At 49.8% G+C, this 26,514-nt stretch overlaps 1 protein-coding gene across 11 annotated transcripts in view; it reads left to right on the top strand.

Moving 5' to 3' along the window:
* The window catches only part of HDAC4 (histone deacetylase 4), a 175,475-nt gene that overhangs the window by 107,233 nt on the left and 41,728 nt on the right, over positions 1-26,514 (top strand). For 4 of the 11 annotated variants that reach the window (XM_039554556.1, XM_039554557.1, XM_039554549.1 and 1 more), the window contains 8 exons: positions 110-260; positions 3,219-3,339; positions 8,159-8,280; positions 16,892-17,032; positions 18,882-18,994; positions 22,507-22,623; positions 22,749-22,947; positions 25,889-26,118. In XM_039554556.1, the coding sequence (XP_039410490.1) occupies positions 110-260; positions 3,219-3,339; positions 8,159-8,280; positions 16,892-17,032; positions 18,882-18,994; positions 22,507-22,623; positions 22,749-22,947; positions 25,889-26,118 (1,194 nt within the window). The remainder of the gene's footprint in view (positions 1-109; positions 261-3,218; positions 3,340-8,158; positions 8,281-16,891; positions 17,033-18,881; positions 18,995-22,506; positions 22,624-22,748; positions 22,948-25,888; positions 26,119-26,514) is intronic. The other 7 variants (XM_039554550.1, XM_039554560.1, XM_039554555.1 and 4 more) reach the window with 6 other exon arrangements.

Raw genomic sequence — 26,514 nt, 5'->3', positions numbered from 1 at the left:
ATTTCCATGAATTAAGCCCTGTCCTTGTCACCTGCCTGCAGCCTCTGCTTTGGCCCTGGGAAGGCTGATGGTGTTAATTTGGTCCTTTTCCCCGTTCCCTTCTCCGCAGCAGCAGCAGGAGATGCTGGCCATGAAGCATCAGCAGGAGCTGCTGGAGCACCAGAGGAAGCTGGAGCAGCACCGACAGGAGCAGGAGCTGGAGAAGCAGCACCGGGAGCAGAAACTGCAGCAGCTGAAAAACAAAGAGAAAGGGAAAGAGAGTAAGTGGCCAAAGCTCCCTCGTTTGGGTGGTGACAGGTGGATGGGAGCCATGGAGCAGCCTCAGAAAGCTGGAGGAACCTCCTTGAGGGCACGGGGAGCTTGTGAGGGGACTCATCAGGGGGATTGAGGGGAAGAGAGAAATGTATTTCTCTGCTTTATCTTCGTTTTCGTCTTGCTAAATGCCATTTTAGCGTTTTTCAAAAGGAAGCGTATCCTCTCTTCCCTTGATTTTACATTTTTTGAAGTATTTTTGGCAGCATTCCTAATGGAGGCAGAATATTAAGCCCATGAAATACACCAGATGCACGCTGCACTCCTTTTCTCTTTCTGCTGCTCTGAATTCCACTCCTTTTAAGACGTAGCCTGAGTTCTCAGCTCTCCCCTTTTTGAAGCATTTCCATTCAGCAGGAGCTTTTTTTTCAGGAGGTGACAGCTTCTGGGTGCCTTCCCCACTATGTGTCATTATGCACTTGAGGAGATCATTGTGGCCTCACAATGTCCCTTATCAGAGACGATCGGGGCTGCTTGTTAGGGCTTCTTTTGCAAGTGAATGGGGGGAAAAAAATACCTCCCCGAGTTGTGCCATCAACTCCTCGGGTCTGGTTTCGTGATGGGAGGAGTGGTGGAAGGAGGATGGGATGCTGGCTGGAAACTGGGAATAAGATAAAGCTCCGAGAACTTTTTTAGTAGGGAAAGACTGGGGTCTGGGAGACCTTTCTAAATCCTAGAAAGACCAGAGGTCCAGAATCCCTAAGTGTTTCCCCTTCCCCCTGCTGCTCCCATCAGCTGTTGATGTTTGATCCATGTTTTGCTGGGCCTCTCCTCAGAATTGATACCTGCCCATCCTCATTAAAGTAATCTGGAAAGGAATTTAAATGCCCGAATCTCTGGAAAATAGGAGCAAAGCAGCTTTTGGGTGAAACACAGAGGTGTGGAGGAAAAAACCCCGAATTTGGGGATGTGAAGTTGAAGATCCTGTTCCCATGGCTACAGGTTTATTTTTAAATTACTTTTTGTTTAAGAAGTGCTGTGGTGTAGAATCATTATCGCACCTCGGCTCTTAAGGACACTTAAGTTATTTTTCTCACATCACAGAATTTGGTGAAGAGAAGCTAAAATTGTCCTGATCTGAAATATGAAGAGAGTGTGAGAGAGGTAGAGTTTGTTCTTCCTCCTTATTAACACCTCTGCTCTGGAGCCAGGCTGGGAGAGCTGGGGGTGTTCACCTGGAGAAGAGAGCAATCCAGGGAGAGCTCAGAGCCCCTGGCAGGGCCTAAAGGGGCTCCAGGGGAGCTGCAGAGGGACTGGGGACAAGGCATGGAGGGACAGGACACAGGGAATGGCTTCCCAGTGCCAGAGGGCAGGGCTGGATGGGATCTTGGGAATTGGGAATTGTTCCCTGGGAGGGTGGGCAGGCCCTGAATGACCCCAGCTGCCCCTGGATCCCTGGCAGTGTCCCAGGCCAGGCTGGATGGGGCTTGGAGCAGCCTGGGATAGTGGGAGGTGTCCCTGCCCATGGCAGGGAGTTGGAATTAGAGGATCCTCAGGGTCCCTCCCAACCCAAAGCACTCTGAGGTTCCATGGTATCTTTCAGCTTCCAGTAAAGGAGGAGGACCTTCCAGGGGAGCCTTCGTAAACCTTCCAGTCCAAAAATGTTGAGCTTCAAGTCTTCGAAGCACCGGGTTTATCCCAAACTGCCAGAACACAGCCAGGTTTGGTTGTTGTGAGGATGCTAATGGATTAAGGGTGACACATTCTGCAGAGAGAAGGCTTTTAAGCATGCATTTGTCACCTCTTCTGCCACTCAGGGGTTTATCTCCAGCTCTTTGCTTGAACTTTCCGCCAAGCCTGTGTTCGTAGAGCTGGTGAGAAATGCAGGGCTCCAAAAAAAGGGAATTTTCTCGCTTTGGTGTTGGAGCAATTTTACACCTTCAGGCAGTGCCTTGTGGGAATGCTGCAGCCCCCTGCTCCCGGGGAGAGCCCAGGGCTTGTTCCCCCAGCGTGTCAGATGTCACCACGTCGTCGTCGTCGTCGAGCGTGGCGCGGGAGACGAGAACTCGGCGGGGTGATCTTTTAGTTCTCATTCCCAGCAGAGCAGGCAGCTTCCCTGCCCTTTTCTTTTCGTCCCAGCCCGGATATTTTCCGTTGGAGCTCCTGCCTTACGCCACGGTGTGGATGAACCATCATTTTCCACGTGTCCCCTGCCAAACTTCGGCTGCATCGCTCCGTCAGGAGCCCTGCCTGGGAGCCTGGGCTGTCAACCTGATGATCACTGGGATCCATCATGGCAGGGAAGCAGCCTGCTCTCCATTGTGCAGGGAATCATGAGCGGGGATTACGCAGTTGACATTTTAGCTCTGCAGAATCACTGACTCCCTTATTTTTTGTTTTATTTTTTGTTCAGTGTTAGGTTTTCCATTTGCAGTGAGAGATTTGCGCGCCCGTAAACGAAGCGAAATCCTGCGTCGGTCGGGGTGTACACAGAGACTTGGGAACAAAGAGGTCCCTGTTTACAGGAGTTTGCAAGACAAAACCTACATATGAGCCATTGGGCTCATTCCCCTCCTGCTTTCAGATGTGACATTTAACAACTTGAGGGTGCACAAGACCCCTTTTCTTAAATAACTGTGGTTCAAAGAGAGCTGGGATACCCCGGACAAGTGCTTTATTCTGAGCGTGCTTCTATGCAAGTGTAACATCCTCTTCTAGTGAAATAAACCCGATTTCATCTGTGTTTTCAAGCATAACTTGTGAATATATGCCAAGCTAAAGGGATGAAAAGGGAGAGCTCCTTTCTGGAGGCACTTTGTTCTTCTCTCTTTGAAAGCAAAGTTCCTTTTTTTCAGGCTGGCAATGAAAGATTTGATTCGGAATCTTTTTTAGAAATCTAAAATTCCTTCAAATGCGTGAGCTGGTTTAATAGCCTTTCTAATGCATTTCTTTTTTTTTAATCCCAGGTGCAGTGGCAAGCACAGAAGTGAAGATGAAGCTGCAGGAATTTGTGTTAAACAAGAAGAAGGCTCTGGCCCACCGGAATCTCAACCACTGCATATCCAGCGACCCTCGCTTCTGGTACGGGTAAGTGGTGCTGGGCTTCCTGCAGGGTTCAGCCAGTGCCACCTTTGTCCCCCATTCCCTGAGGGAACAGACCTGGTGTGCTTGTGGGATGAGCCAGAGCGGTGACAGGAGTGCTGTGCATTCCCAAAATGCATTTTCCAGAGGGTCCCAGTGCGAGTGGTTTTTGTGTCCGCTGTGATGGTCACGGTGTGTGTACAGAGAGGTCTTTGCTGTCATCCTGAATCCACAATGATTCGAGGTCACAAGTTCTACAGTCAGAGATCAGTTTTTGTAAGTCCTCCAGCTTTTCACCCAGGATTTGATCCTGCCTGGTGTTACAAAACTCGAACTTGAGTCAAATGAGGAGTCATTTTTTCTGTTCAGGAGTTGGAATTCGATGATTCTTGTGAGTCCCTTCCAGCTCAGGATGTTCTGTGATTCAGTGAATTCCTGCAACTCAGGATGGTCAAGCTTTGCATTTTAAAGCCTTTAACACTCATTGCTCTTCTGAATCTCTCAAAGTTGGAAGTGTTGTTTTCTTGGCTCTTACTGGAAACATCCAGTGGGTCCAGTCTGCACTTCCAATCACAACTGTCCCAACATCTCTGTTTTCAACTGAAAATATTCAACTGCTGGTCTCCAGTTTCAATTTCAGAAATTAACTTCTTCATCGTACAAAAGACAATCAGAAAATTTGATGTGCCTTGAAAGTTTCCGCTGCTATGGCTTTGTCACTGTCTACGTTAAATAAAAAACCAAAGTGCTTTGGATGTTGGCTTTAGTGACCTTAAAATTCGTGAGATTTTGAGCTGCAAAAGTCATTTCATTTTGCCATGAAACTTGTGTTCAAGCTGAGGCACTGACAGTGTTTTAAGTCTTAAGAAATGAACGTGTGTACAGGGAGGATGAGGTCATAGCCAGAAGATGTTTCCAAATTCCAGAAACTAAGCTGAAATGAAATTTGAAAGCTGTCCCAGCTCTGAGCCAGGACAGAAATGCTGAAGGGGAGTTGGCAGAAGAATTCAGATGTTACTGGAGGCAAAGTGAGATTGAGCAGTTTTAATACATCTCTGAAAATCTAATCTGAGGCTTGGGGATTTCATTAAAGGTGGTTGAAGGCTCTGAGGCCCCATTTCTTTAAAAGTTGGTTAAAATAGCAGTTAATGCAGGAGTGGTACAAGGTCAGTTAGAATTCAGGTTGCCCAGAGCAGCTGGGGCTGCCCCTGGATCCCTGGCAGTGCCCAAGGCCAGGCTGGACATTGGGGCTGGGAGCAACCTGGGACAGTGGAAGGTGTCCCTGCCCATGGCAGGGGTGAAATGGGATGGGATTTAAGGACCAAATCCCACCCAAACCATCTGGGATCCTGCGATGCAAGGCCAGGGGTGCTGCAGGTTTTTGGCCACGTTGTGTTTGGGGTTTCAGGATGGTCTGGGTTTGTTGTGGCACTTAATAATCCAAGCACCCCTTTCCTGTGATGCTGCGGGGTGCCAGCAGGCAGAGACAGCGCCCAAAGCATCACACAAGGGTTTAAGGTCATGCCATCCCCTCATTTTCCATCCGTTTTGGGGTGGGGTGAGGGTTGGTATTCTGGATTCCAACCCGAGATGGACAAAGCCTTGGGGCCTCACATAGATCTTTCTCGCTGCTGAGTTGTCCTGCTGAGCCCTCAAAGGAGGGCAGCAGTGCAGGATTTTTTAAATGCCCCCTTCACTTGTTAAAGCAGAAGTTGAGGATTTTTCTCTTTCCATCCTATTATTAAAAAAAAAAAATCTTTTTTCTTTTTTTTTTCCCCCTCAAGAAGAGAAACAACCTTAAAATTCCCGACATGTTAGTATTTATTTATATGGCATCTCATAGGTTACCAGCTGAGCTCTGGAGGCATTCCTGTCCCCACATAGCTGTGATGTGATGCAGTTGGGTGGTGGTTGGGTTGAGCACACGCGAGCGGGGCTTGCAGGAGATCCACTCCACGCTCCCACTGTGAGCAGGCGAGGCAATTAAGTGGGAACAGATGCTGGAAGAGCCTCTCGAAGCACCACGCCTGCTTTTAAGCACTTCCCTCGGTCTTAGTAAGGTTTGTGAATTCCTTTTTTTTAAAAAAAAATGGAAAGCATTGCTTGGAAAAAAAAAACCCCAAAAACGTCTCCTGAGGGTATTGAACACCATGATGGTCTGACGTCAGTGGCTGTGGCAGCAAAAATGTTGTGCTGACATGGAATCACAGAGGTGTTAGAGTTGGAAAAGACCTCTAGGATGGTGTCCCATCCCTGGAAATGCTCAAGGCCGGGTTGGACAGGGCTTGGAGCAACCTGGGAGAGTGGAAGGGGGTGAGCAAGGTGGTCTTTAATGTCCCTTCCAGCCCAAACCACTCTGGGATTTTGTGCTAGGCAACAGCAGAAGAGGTTCTCTGGAGCTGCATTGTCAGACTGTGCCTCCCGTGGGTCCTGATCCCACTGGGCAGCGCAGCTCCCAGGAATTTCTGCTCCCTGTGATTTCCCTGGGCAGTTGTCAGCAGTGCTTGGGAAGCAGCCGCTCCGTGTGCAAACAGCCGTGAGTGGAGTTCCGCTGTTTGCGTGGTGAGGAGGTAGAGAGGTACAATTACACTTGGAATTACACATCCAGTTACCCACTGAACGGTCCCAGCATCCACAGGTGCGGGCACAGAGCATCCCAGCACGGGTACACGTGTCTGCATGTGTGTCCAGTGCACCTTGGTGAACACGTTGGAGGGAGGGTCTAGCAAGTCATGGAATCGTCAAGGTTGGAAGAGACCTCCAAGATCATCCCTCCAACCTTTCTGTCTGTGCACGTGGGTGTCTGAAGGAGCTCAGGGGACAGGGCATGCCTCGAATGAAGGGATGTGCTTTCAGGAATGCCTGCAAGCTCCGTGGAGTGTCCAATTTCCTCTTGTTCCAGAGCTCTGAAATTCCTGAAGGGGCACGCAGAGCAGTGCATGCTGCTGGGAGCAGCGTCAGCTCCCAGTCCTGGAGCCAGGGAATGTGTTCCTGTTTGCAGAGCTCAATATCTGTCATTCAGCAGTCCCAGAGCACATCTAAACAGGCCCTTTGAATTCCTGCACATTCCCTAACAAAGTGGTGAAAATAGCTTCAATGTACTTGATTGTGCTGCTTAGGTCATGGTTTGAAAAAAAAGAAAGAAAAAGGAAGGGGGGGGGGGAAAAAAAAAGGTCTGTTGCTCATAAAGAGCCAAAAATGTCATTGTGTGGCTCGATGGGGCTCAGGGCTCTTGGATCACAGCGTCCAGGATTCCTGGGAGTGAAACATCTCCGCGTGCTGCCTTCCCACGGAATGAGCGGATCCCGGCAGGAAAAGCCACGTCTCCTTCCAGGAGGGACTCAAACATTTTTCTGTTTGGGGCTGTTTTGATTGCAGGTGAAGATTGAAGTGCGAGTGGGGGCATTCAGGGGCGGGTGTGGGTGGCAGTGGGAAACACAGCCCTGCAAGAGCCCCAAAAGTCATTTATGTTCAGAGAAATCTGGGATATGAACGGGGAGCGTTGGGGAACCACGGTCATTCATACTTCCAGAGAATCCCAGAATGGTTTGGGTTGACGGGACCCTAAAGCCCATCCCCTTCCAAGCCCTGCCATGGGCAGGGACACCTCCCACAAGAAGGTCTGTGGGAGTAGAAAATGTTGAAGTAGGTGTTGGAATAAAGATTTCAGAGGTTTTTTTTCCTTTTGTAGTAAAATTATGTAGAAAATTCAATGCGTTTTCCTGGTATTTCATTAGCCCCTTATTTTTTGAAGGCTTTGACTTGCAGTGGAATTGATGCTCTGGATCTCAGCAAAGAGCCAACTTGTGAGCTGAGCTTGCACTCCAGGGGTTGGTACTGCTCGAGAAGTCGCAGGAACTTGTGCAATTTTCAGCTGCGAATGGCTCATTTTGGTTCCTTGAAGAGCCTTTTGTAGGAGAACATTTTCAGCTTGATTTTTACGCAATATAAAATTGCAAATATTCACCTTTATTTTCTTTTTTTTTTCTCCACAAAATGCTTGCTTTCTGTTTTCCCAAATCCTTCAGTTTTTAGAAGAAATACGGGGTTGAAATTCTGTTTATTTAAAGTTAAGTTGAGAGAGCCCAGTGAGTGCCACCTGCACGGCTAAATCAGTCATTCTGCTGATGGAGCTGCTCTGCTGACTGGAGACTTCTCCCAGGCTGGTGGAGCTCCTGAGAAACAGCAAAGCTGGGCACAAGTCATTAAGCAGGAAAGATGAAGCCAACAAACTGGTAGGAGGCTGAGAAAACTCATTCATTATTTAATATCCTCAGCAAACAGACTGTAATTTACTTCCAGCAGCCTGCTCAAACAAAGCCATAAATTATCAGCTCGGTGAAGTTCAGCTGGAAAGGTGCTGAGTGCTTTGGCCCCGTCTCTGCTGAGCTCCTGGGATGGGAGGACAGGCAGGAGGAGAGGCAGGAGCCACCTGTGTGGCCTTGGACTTTGTCTGCTAAGCCTGGAGTTTATTTTAGGGAGGGAAGTGGTTCACTCGCTCTGGAGTTGAGGGGGGTAACACCACCTGTGCTGAGATTCAGGGACATGACTTAGCAAAACCCAGCCCAGGTTACAGGCTTAGAATTTGTACTCGTGGTTCAGTACCTGCATGAGCTGAGCCAAGGTGGAGCCTTACACTGAAAACTAAGTTGATTCCTTCCCGTAGATTGGATTTTAGTGGGGTTTTTTGTAGGAGCACCAGGAGGAGAAAGCCTTTGCCTTTGCCTGTGCCCCGTTCCCCGCTCCCTGAGGCGGCAGGCACTGTGCTCATCCCCTCTGTGTGTCACCGGTGTAAAGCTTGTCCCTTCTCTTTCCTTCCGTGCAGGAAGACCCAGCACAGCTCTCTGGACCAGAGCTCCCCACCCCAAAGCGGCGTCTCCGGCACCTACAACCACCCAGTCCTGGGGATGTACGATTCCAAAGACGACTTCCCACTCAGAAAAACAGGTAGGTCTGCCCTTCCCTCGCCGTGCCGCTGCTCTCCCCGCCCTCACGCTCAGCCCGCTGATCTGATTTTCCTGAAAAACAAGGGCTGTTGCCAAAAACCCGGATTCCAGGCCACGCTTCATTTACCAAGCCCCCTCTCCATCTGCTCCCCCTTCACCTGCCCCTGCGCTCCCAGGGTTCCAGGGAGCCTGGGGCTGCTGCGGGCTGTGCGAGGAGCGCGGGAGACAGCGGAGCCGTGTGTCTAAGCTTGGGATGTTTTCCCAGCTCCAAAGCTCGCACAGAGATCCGCGTGTCTCCAGCCCAAGCGTGTTCTGCTGAGTGAGAAAAAGTGCATTTCTTGGGGGATTTGCGTTTTATGTACGAGTTTGTACCTGAGGTAAATAAGGAGGTTTGTGCCAGGGCGAGCGCCGGGGCTTCCTGCGAGGGTTTGGTTCACACCTAGACAGTTCTCTCTCAGTTTGGCTTCTCCCTGCACGGTGGCCGAGCAGGTCAGTCACTCCTTAAGCCTGCATTATGTAAACCAGGTTGTTTGTGTTGGCTGTGCTCCTCAGCTCCGTATCCATGCCTGAGCCAGCGCAGCCTGGGCTCCCGACCCGGCCAGCTCGGGGCTGCTGCCTTCGGGGAATGGCTCAGCTCGGAGAGCTCAGCCTCTCCCAGGGAGCAGTTCTGCTGGGAATCGCTTCAGGACAGCAAAAAAAGCTGCTCTGGAAAGATAACCCAATCATTAAGGTTGGAAAAGCCCTCTAAGATCATCCAGCCTTTAACCAGCACTGCCAAGGCCACTGCTAACCCATGGCCCCAGGTGCCACATCCACAGGTGTTTTAAACACTTCGGTGATGGTGACTCCAGCACTGCCCTGGGCAGCCTGTTCCAGTGCCTGACCATCCCTTCTTGGGAGCTTCTCATTAGGGACCATAGCACCTGGCCTGCTGGATGGATTCCCTCAGTGCAGTTGTCTCTGTTCCCCCTTGGGCTGACGAGTAACAAACACTTCAGCTGCACCCAGGAACCCAGTCAAAAACTGGCTCCAAGATGTGGGTTTCCCCTGGGAAAGGTGCCCCTGTGGCTCTGGGGATGGTACTTCTGATAGTGCCCTTTCGGGAGGACTCCAAAAGCCTGGATTTGCTGAAGGACAGGGCATCCTCTCCTCTGTGCTTCCAGATAATGGAAGAGCTTCCAGGCTGCCCTGGGGAACCACAGCGTTTCCACGCAGGGAAGCATCCCTTGGCACCAAACCCATCGCTCAGGGCCTGTGGGCAGCCTGATTCCAAGAGATTTTTAGCTCTTTCCTATGCCTTGTGATGCCAGGTGATCCGTTCCTACCCCGTTAGTGTTCCCACAGTAGAAATGGGCTTTGCCATGCTCCCAAACCCGCCTGGCTCATCACCTCGAGGCACCTTGTCAGAGTGGCTTGGAGGAGCGGTCGCCCTTCCTGCTCCCAGTGTCCTGGAAGGGAATTTCTGCAGGGGAAGGAAGACATCTGCGCATCTCACCCTGCGCCGCTTCCCAAACTGGGATCTCACCAAGGCTCCTGCTGAACAGGCTCCTGCTGTCAGACAGGGAGAATTAAGGATGATAAATGGAGCTAATCACGTTATTAAAGAGTGGAAGCAACCAAAGGCATTGTTGTTTTCCAACAGGAGGACGTTCAGCTGATTTGGGTTTTCCAGAACGCTGGCGCTCGTTCTTTTTGGGCGCCAGCATTAATCTCCTGGGCGCTGCTGTGGGATACAAACGAGTTCACTTCTGTAAGGTTCAGGGGAGAAATTTTTTTTTTCTTTTTCTTTTCATTGTTTTCTTTTATTTTCCTTTCAACGCAACAGCATGTCAGGCTCTGGCACAGCAATATCCTGCAGAATTCCCAGTGCCAAGAATGTTAAGTTGCTTGGAGAGGAAAGGCTCCTGAACAGTCTGGTGTAAACAAAAGGCAGGGAAGGCTGGAGCCCATCCTAAATAAAGTTCTTTATTACGGGTGAGCTTTTCAGATTTTTGGCACCAGGCAGCGCTCTGGCTTTGTGCTGGTAATTTAAAACCGCCATATCGTGTAGTCCAATTTTATTAAATTTGATTAAATATTTGCAGCTCAAATAACAGAGCCCATCACAATACAGCTCTGATTACCAGGGCTGGAATCCAACCAGCACCGTTGCTGGGGAGAGGGCGGCTCAGGGGGCGGTGGGAAGGCAGTTGGAATGATCATCTCTCCCAGTTTGCAGAGCTGGGAGCGTGTCCTGCAGGTTGAGACATTTTTGGGAAGAATAAATATTCCCCTGGATCCCTGGAAGTGTTCCAGGCCAGGTTGAACAGGGCTTGGAGCAGCCTGGGCTAGTGGAAGGTGTCCCTGCCCATGGCAGGGGGTCGGAACAAGGTGAGCTCTAAGGTCCCTCCCAGCCCAAACCATTCTGGGATTCCACGGAATTTGTCATTTCACTGCATTTTACCAATACTCCGTGTTTTTACTCTGATTTCAAGCATCCTGATGGTCACAGGTTATGGTGGAGGGAGGATGTGCAGGAATGATCTCGTAGGAGTGCTTGAAAGCCTTCAGCAGGGGGAACAGTCAGCTCCTGCAGCGTGCTCCTGATGCCTCCCGTGCCCCGAAATCCAACTCCCTCTGATTTGTTTTCCTAAATTATGTTCCAGTTTCTTGGCTGTTCGGTTTCAGCGTGAAATTGTTTTCCTGGTGCAGTTACTAATTGCTTGAATCCTGTTCTTAGCCTGGCTGGGGGATTAATTTCACTCTGCTCCCTCTCTCCAAGCACTTCGGGCTCTTCCTTTTTTTTTCACTGAACTAAGACTGGTTTGGTTGGTGCTGCTCCTGCCTTTGCTGTTAAATACCTGGATTAGCACAAGGATTTTTATTTCCCCTTTTGGGGAGTTTCCTTTGTTCTGTTTAGGATTTAGTGTCAGAGTTTTATTGACAGCTTTTGAGAGGGGAGATTCTAAGTGACCTTTTCTGCTCCCAGATCAGGGTTGGTGCCTCCCAAATTTAATAACATTTGTTAAGTGCTGCACCGGGGTCCTCTAAGGAGAATCTCTGGAGAATCCTTACGGAGTGATTTTAGACTCTGCATTGGGACAGCCTGTTTAGATAACCCCAAGAGTTGTTTGTCAACACCTTGCCTGGAGCTGCTGAAGTGGGTTTTAGCAGAGCTTGTCAGTTTTGCATTTCTAAGGAATCCTGTCCTGGTTTTCTCCCCGGGAACAAGGTTGTTGGTGGCATTCCCTGCTCTCTGAAGCTCGAGTGGTGGATGCATTAAAACATGCTGTTCCTTGGAAAGCTGACACTGCCACCATCATGTAGATCACTTCTTGACGTGCTTTTCCTCTTGGGGTTTTTGGCTGTTTTGGGGTTGTTTTAAATCCGGTGGAGAGCTGGACCGTGTCGCAGAATCCTGGAATGGTTTGGGTTGGAAGGGACCTCAAAGCTCATCTGCTTCCACCCCCTGCCCTGGGCAGGGACACACACCTCACACACCTTCCACTGTCCCAGGCTGCTCAGGGCCCTGTTTTGTGAAGCATTACTGAGGCTCTGGATCCTGACTTTTCCTTCCCCTCCAGTAGCACAGCTGGGTGGAACTGGATGAGCTTTAACGTTCCTTCCAGCCCAACTTGTTCTGGGATTCTCCACTAATGCCAGAGTGGGAGCTTACAGGGACACCTTCGGCCGGTGCATCTCTGGATTTCCTGCCTAGACAGTCACTGTGGATGTGCCTGTGGGATGTTTTTGGGGGAGAAATGGGTTCATGGTGAGTTTGGCAGTGCTGGGTTAATGACTGCACTCAATCTTAGAGGGCTTTTCCAACCTAAACGATTCTGTGACTCCATGATTCTTTTTCCGTGCAAAAGAGAGGAGCCTGAGAGAGGAAAGCATCCTGTGATGATGTTGCTATTGCGGAAACCTGGAGCTGTTCGGGTATTGTTTGCAGCTAAGCAGGTGAAACTGGTGTGTTTAAAAAGAAATAAAAGGGCAAATGAAAGGATTTGTCAACAATTACAGCGCTGCATTTGTCAAGGAAAGTGTAATATCCCTCTGAGCTGGTTCTGATTACTGGAGTGTTTGGAGCGGTTTGTTTTAGGACAAAAGGTTGTTTGGAGGAAAATAGACCAGTGAGAAACCCTGGTGTAACGTGGGAGTGTAATCCAGAGGAAACCTCGGAGCTCTGTGTGGCATGGAGTGTCACTGTGGTTCGAGGCAGCACGGTTGGAAGCCTGGCTTCCCACAGACCCACGCATGCAGAGGAGGCCCTGACCCGCCGGAGAAATCCCTGCTGGAAATACCCTGTCCTGCTCCAAGTGGAGGACGTCAGTCCGTCTGATCCAAAAATAACATTTCGCTTGGATATTTGGGAAAATTTCTTCACTGGAAGGGTGGTCAGGCGCTGGCACAGGCTGCCGGGGGCAGAGGTGGAGTCTCCATCCCTGGAAGTGATCAGAAAAGGGGATGTGGCACTGGGGGACACGGTTTGTGGTGGTGCTGGACTGATGGTTGCACTCGGTCATCTCAGAGGTCTCCTCCAGCCTGAACAGTTGTGGGATCATGAAGACACTTCTTGAGGGGTGCTGTCAGTGGTGCTCCAAGAGAGAAACCCCTTCCAGTAGGAGACCAAACAAAATCTTGTGGTTTAGTGTCACCTCTGGGGGACCTCAGTCACTCAGGGAACCCCACTCTCCTCCTCCTCGGTCCTCCCAGCTCCATCTCTGCTTCCCAGGGGCCTGCACTGCTCATAGAGTCCCAGGACTGGGCTGGAGGGGACCTCAAAGCCCATCCCATCCCAGCCCTGCCGTGGACAGGGACACCTCCCACTGTCCCAAGTTACTCCAAGCCCCAATGTCCAGCCTGGCCTTGGGCACTGCCAGGGATCCAGGGGCAGCCCCAGCTGCTCTGGGCACCCTGTGCCAGGGCCTGCCCACCCTCACAGGGAATATATCCCATTTCACCTTTCCCTCCTTCAGCTTAAGCTCCCTCTGCTCGTGGGGTTTTCTCATGGATGTTAGAAGGGAGACAAGAGAATTCTGTTGGCTTTTGCCTGACTGGTAAAGCTTAGTCTGAAGCTTAATAATAACAACAACGACAATAATAATAATAATAAAAATAATAACATCCCTTAATAATAATAATAAATGAATGGAGTCCCCACCTGCCGAAATGAAGGTGTTCAAGGACTGGGGGCAGGGCTTTCATGCTGCATTGTTTGCTTTTATCCCCCAAATGTGGACAGGCAGTGGGAACAGGGCAAACTCTGCCCAGGACGTGGTGGGGTTTTGACTTGCACAGGCTTAATGTCCGATTAGTTCAGCAGCTCAGGGGCTGCAGTTCTAGGAAAAAAAACAATGGGAATGACACAAATGTTGGAAGAATTGGATTACATGGGTCCTGCTGCACTCAGTGACGTATGAGAGGGGTAAGTTGGGCTGGAGCCTGTGAAAATGAGGGAAGCTTTTGGCTTATGTTCTGGTTATTAATTTACTTGGAGGAAAACAAAATATTCTTTGTATAAATCCTTGTTATAGGCCAAATTAAGTATGGCAGTGCTTAAGAAATCCCACTGGCTTTGTGGGAGCTGACTCACATTTGGACATGGGCTTCTTGTGTTTGCTGGAGGGGAATTTAGATAATTTCACGGCATTTGTTTTAAATGTTTCACCTGGAGACGTAGAGGAGCAGTAATTTTTTAACTTAGGTTTTGTAATTTAGTCTCCAGTTTTTAGATTTACTCTAGTTAGCAAGGCTTTGTTTGGGCATACTGCCTGGCAGGGTGAATTTGGGGAGATTTCCAGTGGAATTGGTGTTCCTAGAACAGCACTGAACCTGCACTGACTGCCAGGTATTGATGCTTCTGTGTTGTTTAAATTCCTGTTTTACACTTGTGAAAGACAGCTCTCCTCAGCTTAAAAATATTTTCATTATATAATCGTTTAAAAACCATCTGAATAAGCCCAAATTCCTGGTCGGAGCTTTGGAAATGCCTCTGCTGGAAGCTCCCATCTTTTACTATAAAGTAGGTTTTATGTAAATTATGTGAGTCTGAGGCTGTGCTGCGCTGCCCGCGCTGAATTTTAATTCCCCTGCTTTGGGCTCCGGAGCACCCAATTAAATCCGTGGAGGGATTATGCTCTCGGGGGTCCTGATGCCATGTTAGATTTGGGATTATATCTGAGGGATAAAGAGCAAAATCAGAGCGGGGCTTTAAATAGACCTTTTGGTGCTTCGAGACTCCACCCCCCAGCTGAGGGAGCAGAAGGGGAAAACACGGAGTGATTTTGCCTTAAAATAGTTTAATCTGACAAATTCCAATGCGTTGCTTTGGCAATCACTTGTGCTGGAGGTATTTTCTCTTTTAAGGCTGTCATTTTCTATGTTTGTTCACCTCTTGTTATATGGAAGGAGGTTTTTATTGTGGCTTTAAATATGGGATGTGTTGGGTGATCTGTGACCCCAAATCTTTCGTTTCCCTGCCCATTTTTAAGGTGTTTCAAACCCATTCCTTCTCTGTGTTTGAAAGCTACCTAATTATTTGTGTGTTCCCAACAGAAGCCATCCTTCAGCTGAACACCAAGAATGAAACTTGGGCTGAAGTACAGTTTTTATTGCCATGTTTTCCTCTGTCAGAGGACAGATCCTTCCAAGAGCTGTGGCACAGGCTTGGATTTCCTTGATTTAAAATGGATATATCAGCATCCAGCTGTGACACCTTCCCCTTCCACAGAATCCCAGAGTGGTTTTGTTGGAAGGGACCTTGAAGATCGTCTCGTTCCAGCCATGAGTGTGGCATCCAGGCAGCTACTAACGCTCAGAAATTGGGAGGAATGAAAGCTGTGAATGTAAGGATGTGGGAGGAGGTGTGTACCCAAAGACTGCTCTTAAAATCGTACGTCAGCTGCTGTTTCGAAGAGAACTTGGACAAGTTGCTGCTTGGAGCCTGGGCTTGTATTTGAACTGGTCCACTCTTCAGTACTGCCCTGGGAGCAGATTTGCATTCAGTCCCCTGCCATTTTATATGCAAATTCTCTCTCTCTAAGATAATTCTCCCCTTGCTAATGCACTTCATTCAGCATTTGAAGCATCATCTTGAGGAAGCACTTTTTTTTTAAGTGCGCCCTTTATCTCTTGCTGGCGTTTTTCTGTCCAAAGCATTCATGAAAAAGCTCTTTCCTTTCTTTTTTTTTCCTCCTCCCAAAAATTCCATCAAAGCACTGTTTTGATGGCTTAACTTCAAGCATTTGATCTTGAATTCATCAGCCTTCTGATTTTTTGAGCCCTGCAATTAACGTCGACAGGCTTGATCTTTGATGTGACCCGATGGTCAAAGCCAACTGTAGGGAAATACAGCTGCAGCCAGACTGAGTTAATTCAAATCAGTTTGTAAACCCTGCTGTAATTCTTCTGGAGAAGCGTAGATTATTGGCCCTGGAGTGTGTTGGTTGGTAACGGACTGAGCACTGCTGGTTCAGAGGGATGGAGCGGCGGAGTTGTTGGGAGGTTGGGGAAGGGAAAGGATGGGGCTGGTTTATGCATCTCGGCTCTGTTGGGAGCCCTCAAACCCCAGAGCAGCTGTTTCTCTCAGGACTCAGGAGGTCAGAAAGCATCCAGAGGAAGTCACCTCGCAGGAGGAGTCTTGAATTAAAGCTTCATGACTCTATGGAGACTCGATAATGCGTGCGCTGTCACTGGCTGTCCTGGCCCCAGGGGCGCTGGGGCTTCCCAGGAGCTCTGCCTTGCTTTCTGGGATCTCAGGATTTGGGATCTGGAGGGAGTCTCTCGAAAGCGTGCTGTACACAAGGCTGTGGTCACAGGAGATGCATCCACACCTGCCCTGGGCAGCCCGGACCTTCCCAAGTGTCTGATGTGCTCTTCGATAGGGTTGAGCTGTGGGGCTGTGATGATGTAACCCAGCTTGCTTCCCAAATAAACAAACAAACCTCCTCCTCCTCCCTGGCCTTGGCTTTCCTTGGCCACGCTCTCATGCCCTTTCCCTTGAGTTGACACTGGCTCCAGCTGACAGAGGTTCATCTGTCTGCAAGTTGAGGGTGACCCAGCAGGGAGACAGTCACCTGCTTTGCTTGTGGGGTTTGATTTTGGCGTTTTCTTTCCCCCTGCCCTGGCGTCCCTCCCTCAGCCAGCTCTCCCTGGGGTTGGATGACTCCAAGGGTGTGGAGCTGCCCGTTCTGGCCGCACGTCAGAGATAACCAACAGCAGCCTCTCAGCTGGCTCACCCATTCCTCTGCTGATTCCCTGGATCCCATCGGTTGGGTTTGCCGCTGGCTTGGGAGCAGGTCGGGCAGAGGTGGGAAGCCCTGCACTAATCCTGGTGAGCTTTCAGCAGTTTGTGCCTCTGTGTCCTCGTTCAGGGCAGACTTTGCAGGATGGTTATTACATTGTCAATTCAAATGCCTGCCGTTGTTGTTGAGTTCAGATGTTGCATGGGCTGGGACCTGGTTGTTACGTTAAAAAGTCTGCATTCCAAATATTTGTTAGCAAATGGCCTCACTTAATTTAGCCTCCTGCAAATGCTTGGCTGCAGCCAACTCAACTCAGCTCAGCTGCAGTCTGAGTAAAACACTGCTGAGACACTCTTAACCCAAACACTGTTTCCTTGTCCTGCCCAGCCTCTGAGCCCAACCTGAAGCTGCGCTCCAGACTAAAGCAGAAGGTTGCTGAGAGGAGGAGCAGCCCCCTCCTGCGCAGGAAGGACGGGCCCGTGGTGACGGCGCTCAAGAAGCGCCCACTGGACGTCACAGGTACGGCGGGTAAGCGACATTTCCTCAGTTCCTCACCCCCTTCTCCTCTTCCAGAATGCATTCCTGGCTCCTTCGTGTGCCTCAGTGGAACCAAGCTGAGGGCACTGGGCTTGTCCAGCCTGGGGGAGGCTGAGGTCAGGCCTCGTCCGGATCCGCAGCTTCCTCACGAGGGGCAGCTCTGATCTCTGCCCCTGTGACCCGACACACACCTGGAGCTGTGTCAGCTAGGATGGAAAACAGGAAGAGGTTCTTGACACAAGGGGTCTAAACATGCAGCTGATACTTTGACTACTCACTTGGTAGTTTCTTGTTGAAAAGTCCTGTTCTTCCAGGAATAAAGTTTGTAAGTGAGATCAGAGTAGAGAACATGAGGAGATTACCATAAAGTTAATTCTTAGCACCATCTAGGGATGTCTCTGGGTAAGTACCACCCAGGGACAGCTTTGCCAGGCTTGTCTCGCTCCGAGGCACACGTTCATCACTCCATCAAACTCAAAGGGAGCTCCCTTTAGACAGCGGAGTGGGATTGGGAGACCCTGGGGTGGCTCAGCGCTTCTCTGTGTCAGAGCCTCTCTGTTTGCAGAGGGGAAGGATGATTTCAAGAGCTAAGAATGGTGGAATCATAGAACATCCTGAGTTGGAAGGCAGCCACAAGGATAATCCAGTCCAAGCCCTGGCCCTGCACAGGACACCCCAACAATCCCAGCCTGTGCCTGAGAGCGTTGTCCAAACCTTCCATGAGTTCTGGCAGGCTTTCAGACCCGAAAATCCAATTTCCTTCACTCACACAATGCTATGTGGCACGTGGCTCCTGGGATAAGTCAGCCTCTGCTGGCTGACCATTTCTCTCAGCAATGCCTTCTGAAATGGCAGCGGAAGCTCCCATTTCTCACTGGCATGGACATGGTTCAAGAAGCCAGCCTGGAGCCTGCTAGAAAAGTGTCTGAGTTCTCATGGTAAGAGGGGACTTCTATATGGAAAATAGGTTTTTAAAACAGTCCCACTTGAGGGAGTAGAAATTATGTTTAATCCCTGAAGAATGCAGGGGGTTCTGGTGGGACACCTTCCACTTGACCAGGTTGTTCCAGCCTGGCCTTGGACACTGCCAGGGATCCAGGGGCAGCCCCAGCTGCTCTGGGCACCCTGTGCCAGGGCCTGCCCACCCTCCCAGGGAACAATTCCTTCCCAATATCCCATCCAATCCTGCCCTCTGGCACTGGGAAGCCATTCCCTGTGTCCTGTCCCTCCAGGCCCTTGTAATAATTAGCTTTTATTCCTCCTGGAGCAAGGAGGAGCCTGCTGCAGCCTGAGCCACTGCAGCTGCTGGGAGATTCTCCTGCTGCAAATGCTTGGGGACAGGGAAAGCTCAAAAGAAAAGGTTTTAATCTTATTAACCTTCCCAAAGAAAAGGAGGAGCACTGGCAGCTGTGCCATACAGCAGGTGAGAGACCTTCTGAGGGAAGTCTGATGCAAGGAAGTGTCTTTAGGATTAGAGGGAAAGAGGGTGAGAGAGGCACTTCCAGAAAAATGAAGCAGAACAGCTCCTGCGTCCTCCAGTCTGACCTCTTCAAACCTTCCATGTCTTATATCATCTTTCAATCATATTTCAAGTTATTAATACACTCTAAGAGAAATCCCCGTGGGGAGAAGACTTAAATAAGCTAAGTAGGTACTTGGATGAACCATCTGAAAGTGTTTGTTGGTATTTTAAGAGCCCTGGGAAGATTTAGGGGGAAGAAGGGGAGGAGGAGGAGGGCTGCTTTCATCCAAAACGAAACTTGAGGGGTTGTTATCTGTCTAAATCCCATCAGAGAGATGGTTTCTAATGTTCAGAGTTGGTTTTGGATGTGTTTTTCAGACTCGGCATGCAACAGTGCTCCTGGATCTGGTCCCAGCTCTCCGAACAACAGCTCCAACAACATCAGCACCGAGAACGGAATTGCAGGATCAGTCACGAGTATCCAAGCAGAGGTACAGAGCCCTCCTTCCCTCTGCTTTTTAACACTCATCAGCTTCGGGAGAGTTTTAGGGCTAAACCACACGAAAGGAAAACCCTGGCTTGTGACTTGGAGCAGACTTTGGGAATTACCTCTCAGCCTGGGCTGACAGGATGCCTTATCTGTTTATTAAATCTGGCTTGAACCAGCTCACAGGCAGCTTGTGGTAACTTGCAGTGGTTTTGTAGTGAGGAGAAAGTAAAAATACAGGGATCCAGCAAGGTCAGATGCAAGTATCTTAATGTTTGGGGAATTTTTTCTTGTGTATGGGGTGGATTTATTGTGTGCAGTAGGCTGGTCTAAATATGACCAAACCAGAACCGGATTAAAGGGAATGGGTTTAAACTTTTCCTCCCCAGCTGGGGATCTGAAAGCTTGGTGCCATGTGCTGGTTTATAATCCCATAAACTTTCACCATCGCTCCAGGCATCGATGGATGTCCAGGGCAGGGTGTTGGACTGGGTGAGTGGGGTTGGATTGAGCACAGCAGCTCCTGTGTTCAGGAATCCTGGATCCCTGCTTTTCCAAGGGGTCTGGGCCATGTGAGCTGGCTCCCACTATGAACTGTGCCTGTAGAAAACCCGTGTGGTTGTCTGATGTTACTGGTGCATTTCTTGTTATCCAGTAGCTGTTCTCCCCATGAATATAGAGTCTGTCTGAACACCAGGGCTCCACAAACAGGCTTGGGCTTGTTCTCCACAAATATTCCTTTAGGGTTGAAAAGGCCTTCTGATGGTGGAAATGTCAGCCCTTATTGCTTTCTAGTTTTGTACAGATTCTCACTTTATTTTTATTTCTAATGTGGTGTAACAGTATTTAATATGGGGGACCATGCCTCCTTCTCCACCCTCTGCCCTGCCAAATTATCCAGCACACATTCCAGCCCCTCTAGTCCGTGGTAAACCTTACAGATTCGGGTAATTGGTGTGAAGATAAAGATGGTGTGAGGTGGAGGCTTCACTTGCCCCAGGAGGACGAGCACTGAGTTTTGGTTTTGCTGATCCAGGAGCTGTCAGTCTTGTCTGTCCTTAGCAAATTGCAAATCCCCATTTTCCATCATGCTGCTGATGGAAAAACTAGTGGATTTGACAGCTTTTTGTGACATAAACAGAGCAGGCAGCTTCCCACAAGTCCCTGTCCAGGGCAGGGGGTTGGAACCTGTTGGTCTTTAAGGTCCCTTCCAGCCCAAACCATTCCATGAAGTCGGAGTGAGCTCCTGCAGGTGAATGTGAAGCTGGAGCATTCTCCTCCTCCATTTGACTTTTCAGCTAAATAACTGGAGCTGATCATCTGGGACTAGACCACCAACACCTAATCAAATGGACACTGACCACAAAAAAAAGCCTTTCCATCAACTGCTTGTAGTGCTGCAGTTTTGTGACTTAGGCTGAGGCACGAGCACCACAAATGATTTGGAAAAAAACACCCTGTCCTGCCCAAGCCTTTCCCTTTCCCAAAGAAAAATAACTCTGCATTTTATTTCAACATTCATGTCATGTGATCCCAGCTGATCTATTGGTCTGCATTTGGGAAAAAATCAGTGGGGTTTGGTGTCTTTAAAACCTTCTTCTTCAGTAGGAGCTGTATGACCTGGGAGCTCAAGTGTTGGAGGTTTCTTTAATACCAGCTGACCAGGATTTCCCATGTTCCCACCATTAAATGTTTAGAAACGTTTGAATGTTCCTGAAAAGATGAAGCTGTGTTTCGTTCTTGGCTTCATGTTTTGTTTCAAGTGAGAAATGTATCTCGCTGCTGCTCAGTTCGCTGCCTCAGCCCTTGGAGCAGGTATGTGGGGAGATGGTGTCCACGGTCCTCATCTGAGTGCCTTCAGTGGGGAAAGGCTGCAGCCCTGCCTCCTTCAAAACAGGCCCTTTCTGTTCAGAAATGCTGCTTTTAAAGGCTTTTCCCTCTCTGAAAGGCACACAGCATTCACTGCCAGTGCAGTTGGTACAAGCCTCTAGAAACTGCTTGAGTACAGCTGCAAATTGTGCATTCAGCAATGGCTGTGTGCAATTCAGGCCCATTTGTGCACAGCCCAGAGACGGGAGCTGTGTGTTTAAAGTGATGATAATGCTGCCAAATCCCATATGCTGAGAGCATCAAGCTGCTGTGTTCTTCTCTCCTCTGTTTTCTGTATCAAATCCCCAGGAGAGGCTTTGAGGCACAACTCCAGAGTATTGATTGTTCAAAGGGAAAATGGATGTAGTTTTGTTTCATTTATGATATCAGTAAAATATTTCATCCCTCTGCTGACAATAAGTATCTTATTTTCAATGGCACACTGACATTGTGTAACTTAAATTAAAGCAAAATTGCCAGGAGTGCTCAAAAATCACTTGGAAGGAGAAGTGTGTGGGTACAAATAATCACATGGAGAGTCACTTTAGATTAGAGAGACAAATGAAGATTTTTTTTTTTTTACAACAAGGCTGTTAAAAAAAATGGCACAGGCTGCCCAGAGAAGCTGTGGCTGCCTCATCCCTGGAAGTGCCCATGGTGAGGCTGGATTTTGGGTTTGGAGCACCCTGGGATAGTGGAAGGTGTCCCTGCCCATGGCAGGGGGTGGAACAACCTGGCCATGAACAATCCCAGGGATGGGATAGCCACGACTTAGGTACAGATTGCCCCATAATAGAATATTGAGTCAAACAAAATCCCCTTTTTCACAACAGCACCTGAGTTTAACAGACTTCTGCAGAAGTCTTCTTGAAGTCTAAATTCTATTTACGTTGGAAAATCACCCACAGAGACTTCAGGATGATCAGAACGCTGCTTTCCTAACAGGAAAATCAGGCACTTTATTGTAATTTTTATAATGGGTTTTCTCGTGCGTATTTCAAATCAGTCTTGTTTGGAAATTAAAGGTATTTTTGCTAAAGTGTTCTTGCTTCAAATGCCCGTAAGACAACTGAGCAAATCTTGCATTTCACCCTGAAAATCAGGAAATAGCTCTGTAAATGCAACCTTAAGGGTTTTGGATGAGATCTTGAAGTCTGATTTGTGCTAACACACGCTAGTAAATAACATAAATTGTCTGTTATTTGCTGAAGAGAAAAACACCAATTGTAAAGCTTTTTTTTTTTAAGATAACCTGTTTTACCTTTAAAAAAGGGCAAGTGCTTGAGGAGGACAAGTACCAAGGGAACAGCACGTAGCTGTTCCACGGGAGGGTTAGATTGGATGCTAGGAGAAGATTCTTCCTCCAGAGGGTGCTGGGCACTTCCCAGGCTCCCCAGGGAATGGGCACGGCCCCGAGGCTGCCAGAGCTCCAGGAGCGTTTGGACAGCGCTGCCAGGGATGCCCAGGGTGGGATTGGTGGGGGCTCTGGGCAGGGCCTGGGGCTGGATTTGATGATCCTCGTGGGTCCTCTCCGGCTCTGGAGACTCTGTGTCTCCTCCTGTTGTGTTGTCCTGGTGATTGTGCCGTGTCCTGGTGGGCTCTGGGGATGGGGTCTCACCAGGGCCCCGTTCTCGCTCTCCTTTCCAGACCAGCCTGGCTCACAGACTTGTGAACCGCGAGGGCTCCGTGACGCAGCTCCCGCTCTACACCTCGCCCTCCCTGCCCAACATCACGCTAGGACTGCCTGCCACCGGCCCTTCCAGCGTAAGTGGAGTTGGGCCCAGCCTCTGGGATGTCAGTGCGGATGGGATCAGCCTCTGGGATGTCAGTGGGGTGGGGACCAGCCTCTGGGATGTCCCTTAACCCCCTGTACCGTGGTGCGTTTGCAGGCGGGACAAGCCCAGCAGGACGCGGAGAGGCTCGCAATCCCAGCCTTACAGCAGCGGATCTCCTTATTCCCTGGCACTCACCTCACTCCCTACCTGAGCACTACAACGTTGGAGAGGGATGGGGGAACTGCACATAACCCTCTCCTGCAGCACATGGTCTTACTGGAACAGCCAACTGCACAAACGCCCCTGGTCACAGGTGAGCGCTCCGGGGGCAGCACTCGGGCACCTGGGAAAGCGAGGGAACCAGCTGGGATCTGTTGGGTTGTTGTCAAGGCAGCCTCTAGGTCCTGCATCCCCTCTACCCCCAGCAGGTAGAACATAAAACCTTTGGGATGTGTTTGCTGATTCATTGATTAGTGGTGGTTTTTCCAAAACCAGATCTCCCACCTCATTTTGGTGAGATGAAAATAAATGCTGTTACTCCATCAGGACAGCAAAAGTTGGTAGGTAAAAGTTGAAAACTCTTGTTTGTTGGAGTTCTGACCAGTTCAGATCAAAGCGAGGGCAAAAACATTGCGTCTTAACAATTCCTGTTTTCCATGGACACTTTCTATTCCATGAGGGTAGGAAAGGCACGCACTTAGAAAATGACGGATCAAAGCACTTCCTCTCCACCATTAATATAAATAGCAAAACCGTGGCAGAATCAGCTGCCTCCCAGCAGATTGGGTTTGTTTGTGTGCGTTCCCTCTCCAGGACGTTAATTGCCGTGAGTCACTCCCGGTGCTGGAGTTTCAGAATGAGCTACCTGTGGGAAGGCCTGTGGCAATGAATAGGCTGGATTCAAAGCAATAATTCCCACTGGGATGCGTTCCTGGTTTCCTGTGTGTGGTGCTGGGACAAAGGATGTTCTGCCTCAGTTACAGGCGTGTTGGTTTTCCTTCACTTCCTTCCATTTCTAATGGAAGTTCTCGGGAGGTGTCAGCCCCTGAAGCATTGCAGCTCGTGGCTGGTTGTGCATCCAGATCCCAGGAACACCCACGGGGTTGGGATAAGCTTAGGAGCACGTAGATGTGGGGAAGCTGAAGCAGAGAAGTGTGTTCACTTCCCTCGGTTTCCAGTGTGCCGTGTTGGTTTCCAAGTGAATTCCTTCTACTCCACCTGCTCCGTGCGGTGTTTCCCGAGCGAGTACAACGTGTTACAGCCCAACACTCAGGAGAAGGAGTCAGGACACAGCAACAAGGAGAAACACACGTTCCAGAGGCAGCAGCTGAGAGGCAGCGAGCTCACACGTGCTCCCCAAAGCCTTGAGTGCACCGGCTGCCAAGCTGCAGTTAATACTTGGCAATTCCTTGGAAACAAAGTGGAGTTTATTAGGATTCTGCTGGAGAGCCTTGAGCTCTGGAGATGGTCCCCTGACAGCTGCAGAATTATCCAGCTGTGATGGCTCTCTCTGTGCTGGAGGGTAGACATGGCCAGCTTGGGAAGCTAGACCAGAATTCCTTAGTTGTGGCATTCCTTTTGGGACCGGTTACTCCGGGTAGTCTCCTTCGTGTTGTGGCACATGTCCTGATGTTCCATAGTCCTCATGGAACGTATTCAGGGCTTGGAGCAACCTGAGATAATGGAAGGTGTCCCTGCCTGTGGCAGGGGGTGGGATGAGTTGAGTTTTAAGGTCCCTCCCAAGCCCAGCCATTCCAGGATTCCATGAACTTGGTGTCTCCTGGAAAGCTTTCCCAGGAGCACCTTGGCCATTGCCTTGGAGGAAGGTAGTCTTCCATAATATCCTGTGCAAGCTCTGCTGTCTGATTCGAGCTTTTGGGAGGAGGAGCTGTGCTCTCAGGGAAAAGGAGCACATCTCTGCCGATGATCCGTGTGTTGGTGCGCAGACCCGTGTGTGTACACACCGACATCTGTGGAGACACGCATTTATAAAATCAAATACCCTTTCACATGATTGCTTTCAGAAAAAAGCAGAGAGTGGGAGAAACTCCTTAAGTCTTCCGAGAAAAGAGGCTTCCACATGAGTCAGCTCCTTCCACGTAGGGCAGTTCTGCGAATCGCTGGGAAGGGAGGTCACATCCTGAGACACAAATGTCAAGGTGGTTCTAATCCTCAGCATAGAGCTGGCTGCAGACTTCTGGCAGCTTGACTCTGTCCTAAACCAAAGCCTGAGGAGAGCAGAGGGCTTCTTGCTCAAAAAAAGGTGACTGCAGCCCTACCCCTGTTAGCGAGGCAGCAATTCCCAGCCGTGCCTTTTTATCCCAAGGTGTAACCAAAGTAAACGTGTATCCTCAGCTCCTCCCGCCTTGGGCTGGGCTTTGGTGGGCGTAGCTGGTGTCCCAGCTTTCTCAGAAGAGTGGGAAGGAGTGTTTTCCGAGAGCTGGGCAGGAACTGGCTCACCCCAAGAACTGCTGAGGAAAGAGGACACTTCCTAAAGATGTGTCCTTCCCAGAGCTCAGGGGGTATTTCACACGGCAGCCATCAGTGACACCCAAATCTCCAAGGGCGTGTCAGTAACCCCAATTATCCCAAAATAACCTTTTGAGTTTTGTTAACTCACTGGCATGTCTGCACAGGACAGTGATGGAAACAATTCCAGCTCTTTGTCACCTTGGCCTCTAACTTACCTTCTTGCTGCAGAAGCTCTGAGGCCTGACAGCTCCCATGTTCCTGAAACAGTCCCTTTCCCAGCTCGGAGCCGGCCAGGGGCTTATCACAGGGATTTTCCATCCCTGTGTGTGGAGCAGAGCACAGCCAAGGGCAGCCGTGCACTCCTTGATCGTCATCAAGGGAGTATCCAGGGAGCCCCCATGAGGGATAACTGCTGGTTCCTGCAGCTTGAACCTGGGATCAGTCCCTGGACCGAGGCAAGCTGTGAGGTTTAAACTCCTCCAGACTTCTGTGGTCTCGGAAGGGTCTGTGAGGTGTTGCTGGTTTCAAGAAATTAAATGTTTCCAGAGGGTCTCTGAGTCACCAGGCAGACACAGAGCTCAAACCAAGCAAAGCATCGCTCTGTGCAGTGGTAATTAATTTATCTGCTCTCTCTTAAGGCAGCTCCAGCTGTAGGTGGCGAGGTGGCTGGGTTTGACATGGTATCACTGTCACCATCAGCGTTACTCAACAGCCGTTTTCTCCCTTCCTTTCTTCTTCCTCTTGTTTCTCCTCTGCTGTTTTTTCCTCCATATTATCTTCAGACTGGTATCTTTCAGGACTGCCCCTGCACGCACAGCCCCTGGTGGGTGGAGAGAGGGTCTCCCCTTCGATCCACAAGCTGCGGCAGCACCGCCCGCTCGGGCGCACCCAGTCTGCTCCCCTGCCCCAGAACGCCCAGGCCCTCCAGCAGCTGGTGATCCAGCAGCAGCACCAGCAGTTCCTGGAGAAACACAAACAGCAATTCCAGCAGCAGCAGCTGCACATCAACAAGGTAGGCACGAAGCTTGCAATGCCTTTCTTCCTCCCTAGCAGCTCCAAGCGCGCGATTTTGGGGTCCCTAGTGCGGGTGTGTGTGTGGGCTCCACCTCCAGCATCCCTGGGCCTCTCATCCCTGGACTTCTCACCCTTGGACCTCTCTAAGGCATGACAACACCAGGAAGTATTTGTGAGGGAAGTTACTCAGATTTATTGAAGTGTTTGCTGGAAGGCTGAGAGACTTAAGGGAGTTCAGCCTGGAGGAGAGAAGGCTCCAGGGAGAGCTCAGAGCCCCTTGCAGGGCCTAAAGGGGCTCCAGGAGAGCTGCAGAGGGACTGGGGACAAGGCCTGGAGGGACAGGACACAGGGAATGGCTTCCCAGTGCCAGAGGGCAGGGCTGGATGGGATCTTG

Source organism: Corvus cornix, chromosome 7 (genome assembly GCF_000738735.6).
Source record: "Corvus cornix cornix isolate S_Up_H32 chromosome 7, ASM73873v5, whole genome shotgun sequence".
Lineage (NCBI taxonomy): Eukaryota > Metazoa > Chordata > Aves > Passeriformes > Corvidae > Corvus > Corvus cornix.
Note: the sequence above shows the minus strand (reverse complement) of the source record. Positions and strands in the feature narration are given on the sequence as shown.